Source organism: Corvus kubaryi, unplaced genomic scaffold, assembly GCF_017639235.1.
Source record: "Corvus kubaryi isolate FWS band 111438036 unplaced genomic scaffold, C.kubaryi_AGA036_p1.0 37272, whole genome shotgun sequence".
NCBI lineage: Eukaryota > Metazoa > Chordata > Aves > Passeriformes > Corvidae > Corvus > Corvus kubaryi.
The window spans coordinates 2,584,214-2,601,285 of record NW_024581084.1 but is presented as its reverse complement, the minus strand read 5'-3'; the positions used below and the strand labels follow the sequence as shown (position 1 = coordinate 2,601,285).

Here is a 17,072-nt window from a genome sequence, read left to right as displayed (position 1 = left end):
CTGTGGCTGCTGCAGAGCAGCCGTGGTCGGCGTTGTGCTGTACTGTGCCGTGGGGGGCTGTGAGCTGGGGTCTGTCCTTACAGGAATGGCTGCGGGATCCTTGCTCAGGAGCCAGCTGGGAGCTGCCGGCTTGGATTCGGCAGCTTTGCTGTGCACGGAGAGACTGTGCAGCCCCAACCCAGCCGAGTGCTGCTGCACAGGAACGAGAGGCTGCGGCCCCTGCCCTCCTCCCCTCCAGCAGAGCCACTGCTGGTGTCCAGTGGCCACAAAAAGCATCATCTGGCAGAGACGCCCCAGTTTCTGCAGGGTTCCCGCCTGAGCCCCGCTGGCGTGCAGGGCGCTGGTGTGAGGGGAGGGAGGAAGCGTGCTCAGCTCTGCGGTCAGGCAGTTTCCATCCCTGCACCTGAGCCGAGGCGGCGGCACAGCTCCTCTCAGCCCTTCCCTCCGGCTTCCTTCCGCCCGCACCCCGGCAGGTTCTGCTGAGCCCTGACTGCGAGGCAATTTCACCAACCCACAGACTGCCCTGGCACTTCATCCCCTCAGAGGATTAAACCGAGTATTTTTGTTTTCAAAGGTTTGAGAAAGATTTCCTGGCCACGCTGTCTGCCCGCCACGTGTTGTGCTGTCACCAGGTCTGCCTGCTCCAAAGCCGCTTAGTCCAACCCAAGTCGAACTGCACTAAACCCATCAGGAGATGGATGCTTTGCCTGGGGGAAGGAAGCTGTTGGTCTCTACAGGGCAGAACCTCAATTCAAGGCATTGTGGGGGCTGCTCCATGCCCCTGCTCCTGCTGATCAGCAGGGCTTGGGCACAGTGATTCCGTGATTTGGGTGACTCAGCACCCAAACACAGCACTGGTCCCTCTGCCATGGCAGAAAGCTCAGCCTTGGGCCTGGAAGACATTTTCATGGCCTATGAATTCTTTAAACCCAAAGGCTGATGATATGTGAGCCCTTTGCACGTGTTGGACAGGGCAGAGCAGGCCCTGGGCTCCGGCCGAGCCCTGCACTGCTCACACTGGGTTTCTGTGCCTGGGAACAGCCACACAGGTGCTGAGTGAGCACAGCTGGGAGACACAACTGGTCGCTGACTGGTTAGACTGGCTCCTCCAACCTCTGCCCTTCCTTGGACTACCTGGATTTGGTTATATACAGCCAACTATTTGCTAAGGGACTCAAGGGGCTCCAGGGATCCTGCGCTGCTCCTACCTGGCACAGTGCTCCTGTCCCACAGTGACACTGTCCTGGGCTCCGTGGGTGTCAGTGCCTGACCCTTGGATGCTTCCTCATGCCGAACATTCAGGTGAAGACGTTGCAGCAAAGACTGCCATTCACCCATGGGAGATGGATAGAGAGCAGGGCTGGGGGCTGTTCCTTGGAAAGCTGCAGCCCATCTTCCTTTTCACTTCCCCTTCTCTCAGGCGACTGTGTGTGCCCTGGGCAGCTATTTTTAGGCTGCTGCTTGCTGTCTGCTTTCCCCTGGGGATGCTGAGCAGGTTCTGGGAACTCCAGCTGTCTCTTGGGCAGCATGAGAGATGCTTTTCTTCCTGAGCTTGCTCCTTCACTCCCCAGCACATGCCCTGGCTCTGCCACTCCCCTGCAGCTGCCCTGGCACTGGGCACGAGGCTGAGATGCCCATCCCAGGAGCACTGGCGCTGCTGAGGGGTTTTGAGGGGATCTCCTGTGCCGGGGCGATGCTGATGCTCTGCCCAGGCAGCCGGGATTGCAGGGCAAGGCTGATTCATGGGGCTCTGTCATTACAGTCACAGCGGCTGTCCTGAGCCCCGAGGATTTACTGCCCGCAGCCAGGAAATACGGCACAGGCAGACTCCTTGTGCTCCCCATGCTGGAGGGGACATCAGGAGCGCTGGTGTAACCCTGCTGCTCTGGGGCACGGTGGGTCTGCAGGGACACGACGGTTTGGGGGGGACAGGGGGTGTGAGGTGACGCCGTGCGCAGGTTGGAGCACGAGGCAGGGGCGCGGGGCTGCCCGAGGCAGGATGGGCGCTGCGAGGGGCAGCGATGGGGGTTGCAAGGGGCAGAATTTGGGGACCCCAGTAGTTGCGGTGCTGCCGACACGGAGCACTTCGCTGCTCAGTCCCAGCTCCCTGAGCACGCCTGCCCGAGCTGGGGGTGTCTGGGGCACCTTCACGGCGTCAGGGCCAGCCCCGGGGAGGCTCCAGCTCCGCGTTCCCGCAGCCCATGTTTGGGCTTTGGCTGCAGCAGGGCCATAAAAGGCAGCGTGGGGAGGGCGCTGGCGCCGGGCCCGCGGCATCTCCGTGTGCAGGGGCATCCCGGGGAGCCGCTACCGGGAATCGGGGCTGGGGCCGGGGCAACCCCATGGAGAGGGGGCTCTGGGTCTCCCCCAGCCCACTGCTGCCCAGGCTGTGTCCCACTGCTCCCACTGCTCCCAGAGCCCGGGACGGGCGTTGCTGACTTCATCCGCAGCGCTCTCCTGAGGGCTGGGGATCCAGAGCTGCTGCTATCCAGTGTCACCCTCGGTGGAGTGGCAGTGGCAGCGCATGGCACGGGAGGTGCTGCGGATGCCAGGATCGGGAGTCAGTGGGACCAGGAGAGACTGGCATGGGCTGACAGCCTGGAAATGAAATCCAGGCTGAAGCCACACTGCAAATCCATCCCTGGGGATGCTCGGGCTCAGAGGCGTCTCGAGGGGCGGAATGGGGCAGCCGGAGCCCCGGCAGAGGGGAAGGAGCAGCAAACTCATCCACATCCATGCAGAGAGGGGCAGGGAACGGCCCTGTCACCCCACGGGGGCTGATTCACGAGCAAAGCCCGAGCTGCTGGGCCGGGCGGGTGTGAGCCAGCCAGGAGGAATGTGAGGAAGACAGACGGTGAGGAGGAAGCGCGATTCCCCAGGTATCAGGGTGAGCACCGCTGAGCTGCCGGGCAAAGTGTGAAGGCTGCAGAGCTGGGGCCAGGCACTGGGAGAGGGTGGGAGGGCTGTCCCCAAACTGCATCCCCTGGGGCCTTCCGAGCTGGGCTGGACACAGGCTGGCAGGCTCTCCTGGAATAGGGAGCTGGGCTGTGGCTGAGGGGAGCCCTGGCAGGAGCTGTGTCCTTCCTGAGCCCTGGCATCATCAGCTGTGTCCTTCCCAAGCTGTGGCCCCAGCACCCAGCTCCCTGTCCCAGCGCACCCAGCAGCTTCCTTGCTCCTGCTGCAACTTCCAAGTGAGTTTTGGCCATGCAGGTATGTAACACTGAGCCCAGTGCAGCCATTTCAGACCTGGCGTTAGACAAAGCAAAGTAAATCTCAATAATGCCACCTCCCCACGCCCTGGGACGCTGCCACGGCGTCTGGGGGCTCAGCCCCGGACCCGGCAGGTGCCCGTGCCTGTCCTGTCCCCTGTGCCACAGAAGATGCAGGGCTGATTCATCTCCCGCCTTGGCTCCTGCTTACGTATGTTCGCTCTGTTCATTCCCTGCCTGAGCAGCTAAATTAAGCCGAGCAACAATGGGCCATCGATTATCCCATTATATTTCCATCGGGCCTGACTTCCCAGCGGCTCCTGGAGGGCGGCACATGTGGCTCTGGCAGGGGCTTGGTGCAAAGAGCCCCTTGCCAGGTTCTGCTCTTGCCCCTGGTGTCCCACACACCGTGGAGACACCAGATCCACAGCCCCACCCCAGATCCACAGCCCCACACCGGATCCACAGCCCCACCCCAGATCCATGGCCCCACACCAGATCCACGGCCCCACACTGGATCCATGGCCCCACACTGGATCCACAGCCCCACACTGGATCCACGGCCCCACACCAGATCCACAGCCCCACCCCAGATCCACGGCCCCACACCGGATCCACAGCCCCACCCCAGATCCATGGCCCCACACTGGATCCACGGCCCCACACTGGATCCATGGCCCCACACCGGCCACTTCCCTGGCTCCAGCAGGGACGATGTGGCAGAACCCAGATGCCAGCACTGATGCACCTGTGTAGGAAATGGTCCTTTGTCAGGGGAACCTCCCCATCCCAAGGACTCTTGAGAACCATCCCAGCTCTGGCAAGGTCAGGTCTTGCTGCAGCCATTTGCGCAGACCTGGGGGCTGTGTCCTCTCTGTCCCTCGCTTTCCTCAGGGCTCTGTCTGTCCCTCTCTGAGTCTCAGTTGTCTGTTTCTTCCTGTGTCACCTATTCCAGCCCCGCTTGTTCTGAGTCTTTTTATGACCCAAAAGCTGAGAAGCAATTTTTCCGGACCAGAGAGGTTGGCACGTGTGGACCCTTCATGACTGCCCCACAGTGCCCCTCTCCTGGCAGGGCTCCGGCCCGGCTCTGCCCCAGAGCTCCGTGATGCCTGTGACCATCCTGGAGCACGGAGCGTCCTTCCAGCTGCAGTTTGCTGGAGAAGGGCTGGGTCAGGCCGTGTTCGTGGCAGCAAGGACAAGGGTGGGCATCCCGGGGTGGCCCGGGCAGTGCCATGGGGGGTGACAGCCCAGGGGGGCCCCGGTCTGCTCCCTGCGTGGGGCTGGCTCGGACGCCCACTCCCCGCTCCCAGAGCGCTCTGAAGCAGCTCAGGAGCTGAGAGTGACGCTGCTGTGTCTGCACGGGGATGCGCCGGCAGATCCTACCTGCGTCAGCAGCTGAATTCCCTGCTCTCATTCCCGCTCCGGCAGCTCCTTAACCCTTTCCTGCCACCCTGAGCACGGGCTCCTTGGAGCTTATGCCAGGGTGGCTGTGACCCTCCGGCTGTGGCAGCCACACCTGCCCTGTCCCCACACACCTGCGGGAGGGGACGCAGCGTCCCCCAGCTCTGCACCCTGTTCGGTGCCCCGGCTCTCCCGCACCCTTTCCTTTCCCAGCCCGTCCTGGCCACGCTGCATCCCGGCCGGGGTGGGTGCTGTCGCGGCATAGGGCTGCTCCAGAGCCCGGACTGTGCTGTCTCCGCTGTTCCCGATCCCTGGGGAGGGGCGGCAGCGTTTTCCCAGTGCTCCTGCTGCTGTCGGCATCGGCATGGGGCAGTTTTATCACCTTGGCAGAGGGCCTGAAGGCCAGCTGGTGTTTGGGCTGTGTCCAGGGTTTTCAGTCACGGCTGGAAGTTTTTCACTGCCTGCCCTCACCTGCAATATGTGGAAATTGGGTTCCTGAAACCAGGACCCAGCTTCTGGAGCCGATTTGGGCCAGGCAGCCCTCCTGGCAGGAGCCTTTGCTCCCCAGCACGAGCAGCACCAAAGGGCTCTCTGCCTTCATCCACAGCACAGGCTCTGCCCAGTGCTGAGGGCTCGGGGTCATGCAGGCATCAGGATCGCTGTGCCGGGGTGTTTGCCAGGTCCCTGGGCTCTGTGGCAGCCCCCGTGTCTCTCCTGCAGAAACCTCTGGAGAGCAGAGAGGACTCTGGCAGATGCCCATCCCTCAGCACCTCCCTGCCGCCTCTGCCACCGCCAAGGTTAGTCAAGCCCCGGCTGCAGACAGAAGAAGCTGAACTTGTTTGTGGTTTCTGAAAGACAAACCCAAGCCAAACAAAATCAAAAATCCCAGGAAGAGTCCTTGGGCTGCTACTTCTCCTGCTGCTGCTTTGCCACATGGAGCAGGAGCTTTGGCAGGGCCTGAACTTGCTGAATTCAGAGGGACCTGGTGTACTGGGGCACTGGAGGGCTGCCAAAGAATCCCTCACCGTCGGCAAGGAGCACCACTCAAAGTCTGGCTGACCCCAGGTCCCTTTGCTGGGATGCCTGAGCCGTGTCCGTGCTCACTCCTGTGGTTTTGGGAAGGACTGGGTGTGGGGCTGAGCCACGTGCTGCTGCAGCAGGGCTTTCCCCACCCGCGCTCCGCTGGCTCTGGATGGGCAGCGCCAGCCTGGCCGCTCCTCGCTGCAGAGCCCCGGCAGCCCCACGGCGAGTCCGAGCCGGCGCCGCTGGCACAGCTCCTGCTGGGCTCTGCCGGAGCTGCCCCAGCCTCTGCTGCTCTTCCAGGTGCCGTGAAACCACATTGCGAGCTGTGTTTGTGTTCAAATGAGCCAAATAAAGGGCGTGCAGAGCCCGGGGCGCCGCTCTCGGGCAGGGCTGGGCTGTGCCCGGGGCAGGATGTGCCCGTGAGCTCCAGCCGGCCGGACTGGTCTATTTTTATGGCCCAAGCGGAGCGACCCGGGGATTAATCAGCCAGCCTAGGAGGACAGGCTACGTTGGATTTGAAATTCTTTTTAGGCAGGTGAGTCTCTTTGTTCTTGCGAGCTGTAATTTTTCATTTGACAGGCAGCGTCCCTTGACAAAACAGCCAAAGAGCCACATCCAAACACACCCAGCCCTGGGACGTTGGCACCAAGCCCCTCACCTGCCCCTGCCCCACTCCCAGGTGACAATTTCCCCAGTGCAGCAAACTCCAGGGGGCGGTTTGGCCAGACCTGTGTGGTCAGTGCTCAGTGCCAAGGACAAAGGAAGCTGACCCATTGACCCCGTTCCGCGCCCCCTCCCAGCCTCGGGACACCGCGTGGCACCTCTCCCCTCTCCCCCCGTGCCCAGGTGTCCTGGGACCAGCCCAGTCTCCCTCTCGAGGTGTCAGGCTGCTCTGTTCCCCTCTCCTCAGGGTTCCAGGCGCAGGATCGGGTTCCCACCGGGATTACAGAGCGTAGCGTTACCAGGGACAGAGGGCTCCGTTTTCGTTCCGCCCTGCTCGCCTTCCCCCCGGCAGCGGGAGGCAGGAGGATGTGTCAGCTCAAGGCTGAGGCTAAAGAGGCTTACACGGACTATTTACCTTCGCGAGGGGCTATTTTTGGCTGCTCAGCTGCCGCTAATGCAACGCTCAGGGCGGCGACCGAGAAGACGCCACGTGAGGGTCACTGTTCCTAGGATCCTCTTTCCTCCTCTGTAGGGACCGAAGCTTGGCTTCTTTTTTGTTTCTTGGGGTTTTTTTTTCAGATGGCAAAGAGTGTCACATAGGAAAATCTTGGGGACAGGCCAGAAGGACCTTGGAAATACACTGCCCTGTCCAGTGTGTGACTCGTTGCCATCTTTGCACTGCAGGAAAATCCCAAGGTTGCTTCCAGCGCTATCCCAGGCACTGCCAGAGGGCTCCGGTTGGCTTCACAGATCCCATCTGCCCCCCCAGACAAGCTCAGACGGTTGTGGATCTCCAGTGTGAGTTAAATAATGGCATCACAAGCTAATGGACAGGCTGAGACTGGAATCGGGTCACTGGGACGTGAGTGCTGCTGGTCCTTGGGAGCATCTGGGGACCAGCTCCACGCCTTTGTGTCCCTGACTGTGGCAAAGTGGGGTCAGAGTGTGCCAGGGGCATGGGGAGCTCCAGTGGGGAGCACAGGGACAGACACCTGAAGTCTCCTGCTGGCAGAGCGACACTCAGGGCACACCAGGCATGGCAGAGTGGCCAAGGGAGGCAATTGGTCCCAGTGATGCACACCCAGAGCTGAGCCCTGCTTCAAACAGAACCCAGCTTACTCCACATGCTGGAAAGCTGCAGTGCAGAGTCTTTAACTAAACGAATCCTGAGTGATTTCCACATTGCTGAATGACATTTTAATAGTGGAAAAATAACACTCCAAATTATCTACTTCATCTCTTCCTATTGTCTTTTACTGGCTGGGAACGAGTGCTGCAGCAAAACCAGCTCTGGCTCTTCTGGGAGGGGTTTGCTGGTGCCTCCCAGCCCACTGCAGGAGTGGGGAGATGAGGAGGGGCTGTTCCCCTGTGCCCAGCACCCCGTGAGCCCCGCAGGGGCTGCCCCCATGCCCAGTCCTGGCAGGGCTGCCCACAGCTCGCGGCTCCTGGGAGGCTCTGGCTGCCCCGGCACCAGGAGCAGCCACGGTGCTGCCAAGGCCTCACAGCGATGCCCGTCCCACATGGGGCTGGCAGGTGGCAGAAGGCAGTATCTGGCTCCTGCTGTCCCCCTGGGGAGCTGGCACCTGTCCCCATGCCACCGACTGGCTCTGCAGGAAGATGCTTCTGGCATTTTCTGCCGGGTGGTTTTTCTGACCTGAATTCAGCCACTGCCACTTGGAGCTTCCATCTGGATGGAGCCATCAAGTGCTGCCACAGGTCCTCGGGCTGCCATCAGCAGAGCCTGGGGACAGCAGTGCAGGCCCCGCACTCAGCACGTCTCTGAGTGGCTGCAAAAGGGGCGGCTCAAGCTGGGGAATGAATGGTGTCTGCCCAAGTGCTGTCCCCAGCCCGCACAGCAATGGACACACAAAAGCCTCACACAAACTTTTATTATCACTGAAACATCACAAATCTTGATGAACTCCCCGTCCCAGAGCAAAGCAGCCCCAGCCCTTACATGAGGTGTCCCCTGCCAAACCCCAGCTCACACCTGCAGCCTCGGAGCTGCCGCAGCAGGGCCAGCTCAGAGCTGTGCCATTCTGAGTGGGTTTCCCCACTGCTCTCATCCAGGAGAAAGTTTTCGTCCTCTGGATTAAAGGCACACAAATTGGGAGCTGAACTGTCCTCCTGCCACTCAACAGCCAGCCCTTGGCATGTTGCCTTCAGTGGGTCAAGGCTTCTTCCATTCAGGAACACTGCGTGCTCTTGGCTGGTGCTGGTTCACACAGAGCATCCGAGCTCCAGCCTCACTTCCCAGCAGGAATGGGGCTCCAGGACAGACTGTGGGTAAGGCTTTGCAGAAGGATTTTGAGAGAAATGTGCTTGTCAAGTGCAGGAACCCACCCAGCACTGCCCGAGGACACGGTAGTTCCACACAAACATTCCTGAGAGGCAGAGCTGGGAAGTGAGCCTGCCTAGGGCAGCTCTGTGGGAAGCAGTGTGGAGGGAGTGAGAGGGAGCAGGACAGCCAGGGAAGGCTGCAGAGGGATGCAGGGAGGCACAGCCCACTGCCACCTCAGCTCCTTTTCCACCCCCACAAGGAAACTGCTCCCCTGGCTCTGTTTGGCACAAACGCTGGCTCAGGACACGCCTTTGGAGGCCATGGAATTTGGTAAGAACCTTTGGCAAGAGGGCTCGAGGCCCCAGCTCCACTTCTGGCTGGCAAAATTTACAGCAGACAAGGAGAGAAATGCTGCCCTTTCAAAAACACCCCAAGGGAAACCTTTATCAGACAGAGCTCATCAAAAACGACTGCAACAAAGCAAGTTTCATTTTCACTTTGGGATGTGGAACGGGGGGCACTGGCACTGACTGAAGAGCCTAAAACCCACACGGAGTGTATGTGCCACAGGCTGTGGCAGTGACAGGCAAGGACAGTGAATATTCAGTAATTGAGGAGAGCCAAAGGAAACACAATGGGAAACATACTGGAAACAGCAGACTAAAGTATTAAAGTCTGCAGTTGTCAGCATAAAGAAACAGCTTTGCTGTAATGTGAGAGAATCACAGAATGGTTTGGGTTGGAAGGGACCTTAAAGCTCATCTCATTCCAACCCCTGCCATGGGCAGGACACCTTCCACTAGGCCAGGTTGCTCTAAGCCCCGTCCAGCCTGGCCTGGGACACTTCCAGGGATCCAGGGGCAACCACAGCTTCTCTGGGCACCCTGTGCCAGGGCCTCACCTACCTCCCAGGGAAGAACTGCTTCGCAGTATCTCATGAAGAAGGAAACTTTGGGCGGTGCCTGTGAAATACTGACTCAGAGCAGCAGTGCTTTGAGATGTGGGGCTGTCCATTTTCTATAAAAATGGAAAAAAAATCATGCCAGCCAGTATCCTATAAAACCAGAAAGGGCCAGAGACAAGACTTTGAGGTCACCAGTCCTTCCTTGCTGACAAAGCAGACACCTTTCCTGCAATCCCAACGGTCTGCAGTTTTATTTTTGGCAGATTATAACTAAAATGGCTTTTATGGCTTTAGAAAGAAGCCAGAAGCTGCACGTTTTGGTTGAAGCGGAGAGCGCCTGGTGTGCTCTGGGTGAGGGGACAGTGGCCTTGGCTCTGCTCCTGCCACCTGCCCACCAACACTGCTGGGTAGCCTTGGCTCCCCAGAGTGTTCTCATTTCTCACCAGCAAGTAAGAAAGTTCTGGTTGCTAACCAGTCCAGTCCCAGAGGCAGAATAAAAAGTCCTTGTTAAAACCTAGAAAAGCTTGTTTCTAACAAAATCAAATCCAAATACGGTTCCTGGGTCGATGCCTCTCTCTCAGGTTCCACCACCCGTGCAATGGAACTTCCCCTACAGAGCAATTTAATTCCTCTTCCATTCCGCACCTTTCAGTCTTCTCAGGAGTCTTGACAAGCTATTCCTCCATTTTTTTCTTCAACGTTTTTTCCTATGCACATCCTTCCTGCCCTTCCCTTCCGCTGTCGCACCCTGTTCCTCCCAGCTATTTTCGGAAGGCAAAGACATCCCGTGTTTTCAGGCCTTTCTTGCCTTCACTTCCTGGTTTAGGAGAAGACACTTCCACCAGCCCCCCGTATGGGCAGCTCTCGGACTCCGGGTGGTGGCCAGAGCACTCCACAGCGGGGATGAAGCCACTGTCCCACATGCCTGTCCCACACAGCTTGCAGAGGTCGTGCAGGCTGCAGGGGATGCGGGGGAGCAGGTGGAACTGATAGAGCAGACTCCTGGCCTAGGGGGAGAGAGGGGAAAAACGTTCACTCCTCACCAGGAGACCAACACGGAGAGCTGAGGTGGCCCCCCACCCAATCCTCCTGCTTGGCTACCTGCGCCTCAGCAAAGGCATGTCCAGCCAAACAGCTGAGGGTTACCCGGCGCACTGGGGACAGTGGCAGGTCACAGGGGCTGCCACACACCACAGCTCATCCCATGGCCCCAGTCCCTCCCAGCCAAGAGGGAACCAACATGGCCCCAACAGCTCGATCTCCATTTCCCTGAGCAGGTTATCCAAACAAGGGTTATCCCAACCACACTGTCACCTCCCAAGCACTCAACAAATACCTCCTCCTGCTGCAAATCTTGTTTCCAGGCAAACAGCAGCCCCTGGTTTTCTCAACACTCTAACTCATCTCTGGACCTTGTCCCACACGGGCACCTGGGCATTTACCTTCCTGAGTACGAGCTCCCCGTTCATGTGCATGGCCAGGTTGCCGAAATGCAGCAGCATCTGGTCAGTGGCCAGCTGCTGCTCAATGACGTCATCCCCGTAAATCACCACGATGGCCACGCAGATAAAGAGGTGGAAATAGTCTGTCTGCAATGGGAACAGAGGGGCTGCTGTACAGCAGGTGGAGGCAGAGCTCTGCCTTCACCTCCCACCCTCCGCTAACGGGTCCTTGGTGAGAGATTTTGCTCCCTTCAGTTCTGCCCAGCGGTGAGAACGTGATTTACTGGTGACTTCTGAACCACAGCTGAGCCAAAGCCTCTTCCCTTCACAGCACAGCAGCAAGGTCTGCACCAGTGCTTGCACCATAGAGCAGATTTCTGGGGAGGCATTTCCCAGCTGTGTAAGAGAAGCCTGAACTTCAGAAGTGGGTGTTCAGCATTTTCTGATACACCTCCTTGTGAAGCCCGGACACCCCCAAGGAGGAGAGGCAAGCAGGGCTCCATCCTCCTGCTACATAGATAAACCTCTGCCATAGCCACAGACCCAACTTCTTTTGGCTACTTTGCTGCTAAGAGCCTTTCTGGAAATCCTCAGTACTGAGGGGCGAGGACTCAGCCAGGACGCGCCGTGCCCGTGGCAGCTGCCTCACCTGGTAGTGAGCCCAGCACGCCTCCCACATGCGCAGCGCCTCGGCCTCCGGGAACTCCCGCTTGAAGCACAGCAGGATCCAGCGGTGACAGAAGAGCATCTGCAGCCCATCCTCTCCCAGGGCACACAGGTGCTGGTGGAAGCGGGGGTGCATCAGCCGCAGCAGCTCACGCAGGTACAGCTGCAAAGGACAACCTGAGCTGAGGCCCTACCTTGGGCTCCCCTCAGCACTCCGCACAGCCAGAGCTGGAGAGCTGGAGAGCTCTTCTCTCTCAGCTGCCATTTCACAAGAAAGATGGATATAATGGCCTCTGGAGTGCCTCAATCACCCAGGATCAATTCTATCCACCAGGTATTTCAATAGAATCACAGAATCCTAGAATATCCTGAGTTGGAACCGACCCACAAAGGATCATCAAAGTCCAGCTCCCGGCCCTGCACATAACAATCCCAAGGATCACCCCAAGGATGTAGGGGCTTTGGAGTGTGACTTGGCATGCTGGAATGCCCCAGCCCAGGGAACTGGGGAGAGAAGAAGCCTTGACAGGGCTGAAGGCTGCCCAGCACACAGCCTCACCAGCTGCTTCTCCATGTCCTCGTCCTGGGGAGAGCTGATGAAGATCGTGTTCTGCATCAATCCAACGAAGCACCAGAAAGTATCCGACTCATCCAGGACTTCTGCCAGGAGTGGGGCAACCAGGTCAGACATGCCCTGGGAGTATCCAATGGTTGGGTTAAATACTGCATAGTTCAGTAAGATCCTCCTGGAGCAGAGACAGAAACAGAGAGGTGGGACAGGTGAGGGCAGGTGACAGCATCATCTCAGGGACAAAGACACAGAGCCTCATGTGAGGTGCTATAACAGACAGGGAAGCCCTGCTGCAAACACCAGTCCTGTGGCATAAACTTCAGGAAAAGGTCTGGCATTCACAGACAGCAAAATATAAACAGAAAATGAGACTTTAAAAAGATTAAGAGGACAGAAATGAAGGGCCCGTGGGAAAGGAGAGATGATGCCCAACACATCCATAAAGCTCCAAGCCATACTGCTGGATGAAACCCAACTCTTTTGAGGTCACGCCTCTACAGGTCACACTCTCACGGAGCAGACTCTGGTGTGCTTGTCCTCTACCCCATCAAGAGAACCACAGACCCAACCACCTGCCTACAGCCCTACCACAGCACCTTTGCTGTGCCTGTGTGTGCAGAGAAGCTCTGGGATGGGAGCAGGGTTATAGGATCGAGAAGGGAACGGCTACAGCAGCAGTGGGAGCACTGGGGGAAGGCCTCGCTGTTGCATCCCTTGGTTCCAGAGGCATGGTGGGTGCTGTGCAGCACTCCCAGGCAGCCTGGGCTGGGAGCTGATCAAGTTGTCTCTATATTGAGCAGGACATGGTTTTTAGGACACCGGAATCAGACACTTCACCTCATGGTCTCCACATTTGGGTTGTCCTCCCCTCGGAAGAACTGGTTGCTGCGGTCGGTCCTCACGACATCCTTGTCCACTGTGAACTGCACCTGGCGCCAGAAATCCTTCTGCTCATCCGGAGTCATGGACAACCTGGAAACCGTGCAGCAACAGCACAGGGTTGCCAAGAGAGGAATGTGATTGCCACAATGAACAAAAAGCCTCATTTCAGTCTTAGTTTGCAGAGAAAAGCTATTCGTGTACTGAGTTTCCTCAGCACCCGAAAAACAGACCAGCAGGTCTGTCCAGAACAGCGGACTGCCTGTCCCAAGGGATTACTGGAAGGAGCCTCCTGGGTTATAAATGGGATGACACAACGTGTTTGCTGCAATGAGCACTTCAGAAGCATCAGGCTCTGCTCTCCACTGCTCCTCGGAACTCAGCACACCAGAACTCAGCACTCTGGTTTGACTGTCTCCTGATTAACAGTACCATCCCTCTCCAGCTTCAATGTACCCACCTCCATTTAACAACACCCAATTCTTGCATTATCAACCTTCTGGAAGTACATAACCCTTCTCATCCCTTATTTTTATGTACATTTTATTTATAAAGAAATATAAGATCCCTATTTCTCCTTCAGTGTTCTAACCCGAGCCTTGCCTGTGAGGCGTTCCCCTGCGTCGTACTGACGAGCCTGTTTCAAGAGCCCAGGGAAGGTAATGTTTGAGCTCTGTGGCATTAGCCCCAGAGCCTCAGGAGGTCGGCAGTGCCCAACATGCCTCCTTCACCATCCCTCCCACTTCTCTTCTCTACTCTCCTGATGCAAAGGATGCAGAGACTGACGTGTCACTGCGAGGTCTGGCCCAAGGAAGATGAGCAGGGGAGGATGATGATGGTCTGTTACCTTTTCTCCTGGATCTCAAAGTATTCTTTCCTCTTCTGCAGCCTCAGTGCCTCTCTCTCTTCAGAAGTGGACTCGTAGCTATAGTAGTGCAGCAGAAAGGGCCACACCTCCCCACGGATGGAAATATCAATCCCACCAAAGAAAATGGCCTGGAAGAAGGAGCAAAAGTTATGGCTGGTACAGTTTTAGCATTCCCAAAAACAGCAACAAGCAACTGCCTGCTGCTGTGCTTTGGTGCCTCTGCAGTTCTTTCCTGACAAGTGACGCCTTGATTCAAGCTCCTGCAATTTGCACATGTTTAGAGGGAAAGTGCTGGCCCTCTATTCCCAGATCAGACACAAATCAGGCTCATTTCAATGTCAATAACCACCCCCGGAGAGGCTCTATGATTAACGTGTCGTTCTCATGTCACGGCTTAATCCCAAATCCTGGAGACTGCAGTGCACTGCAAACTTCTCTCTCAGGGCCTGGGCCCAGTGCTCCCCTCAGCCCTGTTATTTCATACAGCAATCTCAGTTTATACAGCAATCTCGGTTCATACAATCTCAGCTATTTCAACCATCTCAGTTCTTTCAGCAAGCTCCAGTGTCCTCTGTGACTCAGTCACACATTCTGCAAACACAGCAGGCACTGGGCACTTCGGTTTATTGATTTCAAGTGGCAGCAGAAGTGGGACAGCTCCTTGGTCAGGGAAATGCTCCACCATCACAGAATCACAGAATTGTTAGGGTTGGAAGGGACCTCTAGAGATATCCAGTCCAACCTCCCTTTCCAAGGCAGGGTCACCTAGAGCAGGTGATACAGGACATGCCCAGGTGGGATTCTGCTGGAATGCGCTCCTACCTGAGCAGATTCCAGTCCCACAGCAAGATGTCCAGCCAGGGCTTCACTCACCAGTCTCCATCCTCCCAAATGCCCAGCTCTTGCCCCTGGCAGGAATGCAAACTCCTGCAGTTCCCCCTGGGGACTCAAGCTCTGCACAGGAAAGAGCAGAGGAAAGCCCCTCACCTTCCTCAGCTTGTACTCTTCTTCCACCTGCCCGGCCTCGTTGAGGTGGTGCAGCCAGGCAGACACGTCGAGGCGCCTGTACGAGTTCTCCTCGGGGTGGGTCTCTGAGGAGGGCAGCTTGGGGCGGCGGATGGAGAACTGCATGCAGGTTTTCTCATCTGCAAGCTGCTGAATGGGGGAAAACAAACCACAACTGCAGCAGGAGCCAGGGAGAGCAGCAGAGTGTGAAGCCCAGAGCAGGGAAACCTCTGCATGGTTCGTGTAGGATTAAGCACTGAGGAGCTGCACTTGGGGAGGTTTTGTTTTGTTGGCTTTTTTTTTAAATTCCAACCATTACAATAACAAGAGTGATTTGAATAATTAAAATCCACCACAAAACAGCTTCATCTTAAAAAAAAATTAGTTTCCATTCCTCCTCCAATCTTATCCCTGACCTGAAACTGAATTAATGCTGCTTACAGCAAAACTTGCCCCTGCCAGGAATGCCTGCAATAAATTACATATGATTGGCCATATACAAAGGGATTGCTGTTAGGAGAGCGGGGAACTGCGCTGCCAGGCTCTCTGAGGGCACTCAGGATCCCAGTGCAAGGCTGCAGCTGACATTTAATTTAAAAATCAAAGGTTGCTCAATGCAAAAAGTGAGCCCATGCGACTGTAATAAGAAAAGCAGCGGGGGGCTCTGTGGGAAGGATGGAAATTTAAAAATCACTGTTTCTAATAAGCACATACAATATCTTAAACAGATAATTAAAGAGCTCTTATCACATTTGTATGTAGACTGAACAAAATATGGCAAGATGCCTTGTCAAAACATTCTCCAAACACAATGTTACACGTCACAAGATGGATGAAAGGCTCTGACACAATTTCCAACCTATCTCTGCAGATTTCCAGACACCTTCTGTCCCTAAAGGACAGTGCCAACCTGGCAGGTCTAGCAAAATCACTACCTAAGTCTTCTGGATGATCTTCCCCCATATTCCACAGGTAGAATAGGAGTGTGTGGAGACAGACAAGTCCAAGAGAGACCTTGAGTCTGGCTTGCACTTCCATCCTAAACATCCAGCACCTGGCAGCTTCCTGCCTGGCCTGGTGACATGAACTCAAAGCCTCATTTCTCCAGTGCACCAACCCAAGTGTGAAACACCAAGAGCCTCGCTCAGGTACCTGGTCCTTGAGATGGGTCTCTGTGCAGTACTTCCATTGCTGAAACACCTCGGACAGTTTATCCAGGCCACCGTGATGAAAATGGAAGATCTTGTACTGGCTCTCCCTGCTCGCCACCACCAGCTGCCCACAGGTACATGCCTCATCACTGTGGGAACAACAGAGAACAACCTGCAGGGACCACCCAGCACAGCGAGGGACCAGCAGGGACACGGCGCCTCAGGGGAGAGACAGTGCAAAGCAAGTGACAAAGTGCAACACCAACCAAGCTGCCCCTTCAAACAGGGCACAGAGGCAGTTTTACATCTCTGGGACTCAATGATCCTTACGGGTCACTTCCAATTGAGACATTTTATGATTGTATGACATGGCCATAGTGACAATTTTCTCCACTTGTGCCTGGTAACAGCATTATTTTTACCCTTCCTTCACATGAAGGAATTAAAATTTGTCTTCCCTGGAGAAAAAACCACAGGAAGTCTGTCCCAGAAACATTAAGGCAGTACACAAAGTCATCTCCTTGGGATGCGCAGACTTGCTCACACACAGCTTTGTCCAAAGAAACAGGGAGCGAGAGCAAAAAGAGGGAGTAAAAATGTTTTTGCAATAATTTGAAATAAATTTTGTAGTAATTTGAAAGATAACTGAAGAGGGTGAGAGCAGCAAGACTCTAGAGGAGCCTGGTGAGGGGCAGGCAAAGGTACCAAAGATAAAGATGTTTTTCACATCCCCAGGTTATTTGAAGCATTTTTGATATGACAGCTAAGAGCAACCTTTCCTTCACTAAAAATAAAATCCTTTCGGCTCTGTAACTGTAATTCAGAGGCTCTCCTTGGGAAGGCTGACACTCACTTTCCTGTAGGCAATTGTTCTGGAAAGGCTTCCAGGTAAAATTGCAGAAACCACCTCCCCCTAGAGCCCTAACACAGAGCATGCACAACTCCCAGAAATCATACAGCTCACACACAGCTCACACACAGCTCACACACAGCTCACACACGGCTCACACAC

General features: G+C 56.3%; 1 protein-coding gene across 6 annotated transcripts in view; it reads right to left on the bottom strand.

Annotated features, from left to right (window-relative positions):
* Positions 1 to 9,705: 9,705 nt before the first annotated feature.
* The window catches only part of TBC1D16 (TBC1 domain family member 16), a 30,130-nt gene continuing 22,763 nt past the window's right edge, over positions 9,706 to 17,072 (bottom strand). For 5 of the 6 annotated variants that reach the window (XM_042025575.1, XM_042025576.1, XM_042025574.1 and 2 more), the window contains 8 exons: positions 16,062 to 16,209; positions 14,892 to 15,059; positions 13,884 to 14,032; positions 12,995 to 13,129; positions 12,146 to 12,332; positions 11,570 to 11,749; positions 10,921 to 11,067; positions 9,706 to 10,485 (listed from right to left, as the gene is read on the bottom strand). In XM_042025575.1, the coding sequence (XP_041881509.1) occupies positions 10,240 to 10,485; positions 10,921 to 11,067; positions 11,570 to 11,749; positions 12,146 to 12,332; positions 12,995 to 13,129; positions 13,884 to 14,032; positions 14,892 to 15,059; positions 16,062 to 16,209 (1,360 nt within the window). In that variant the 3' untranslated portion in view covers positions 9,706 to 10,239. The remainder of the gene's footprint in view (positions 10,486 to 10,920; positions 11,068 to 11,569; positions 11,750 to 12,145; positions 12,333 to 12,994; positions 13,130 to 13,883; positions 14,033 to 14,891; positions 15,060 to 16,061; positions 16,210 to 17,072) is intronic. The other variant, XM_042025578.1, reaches the window with a different exon arrangement.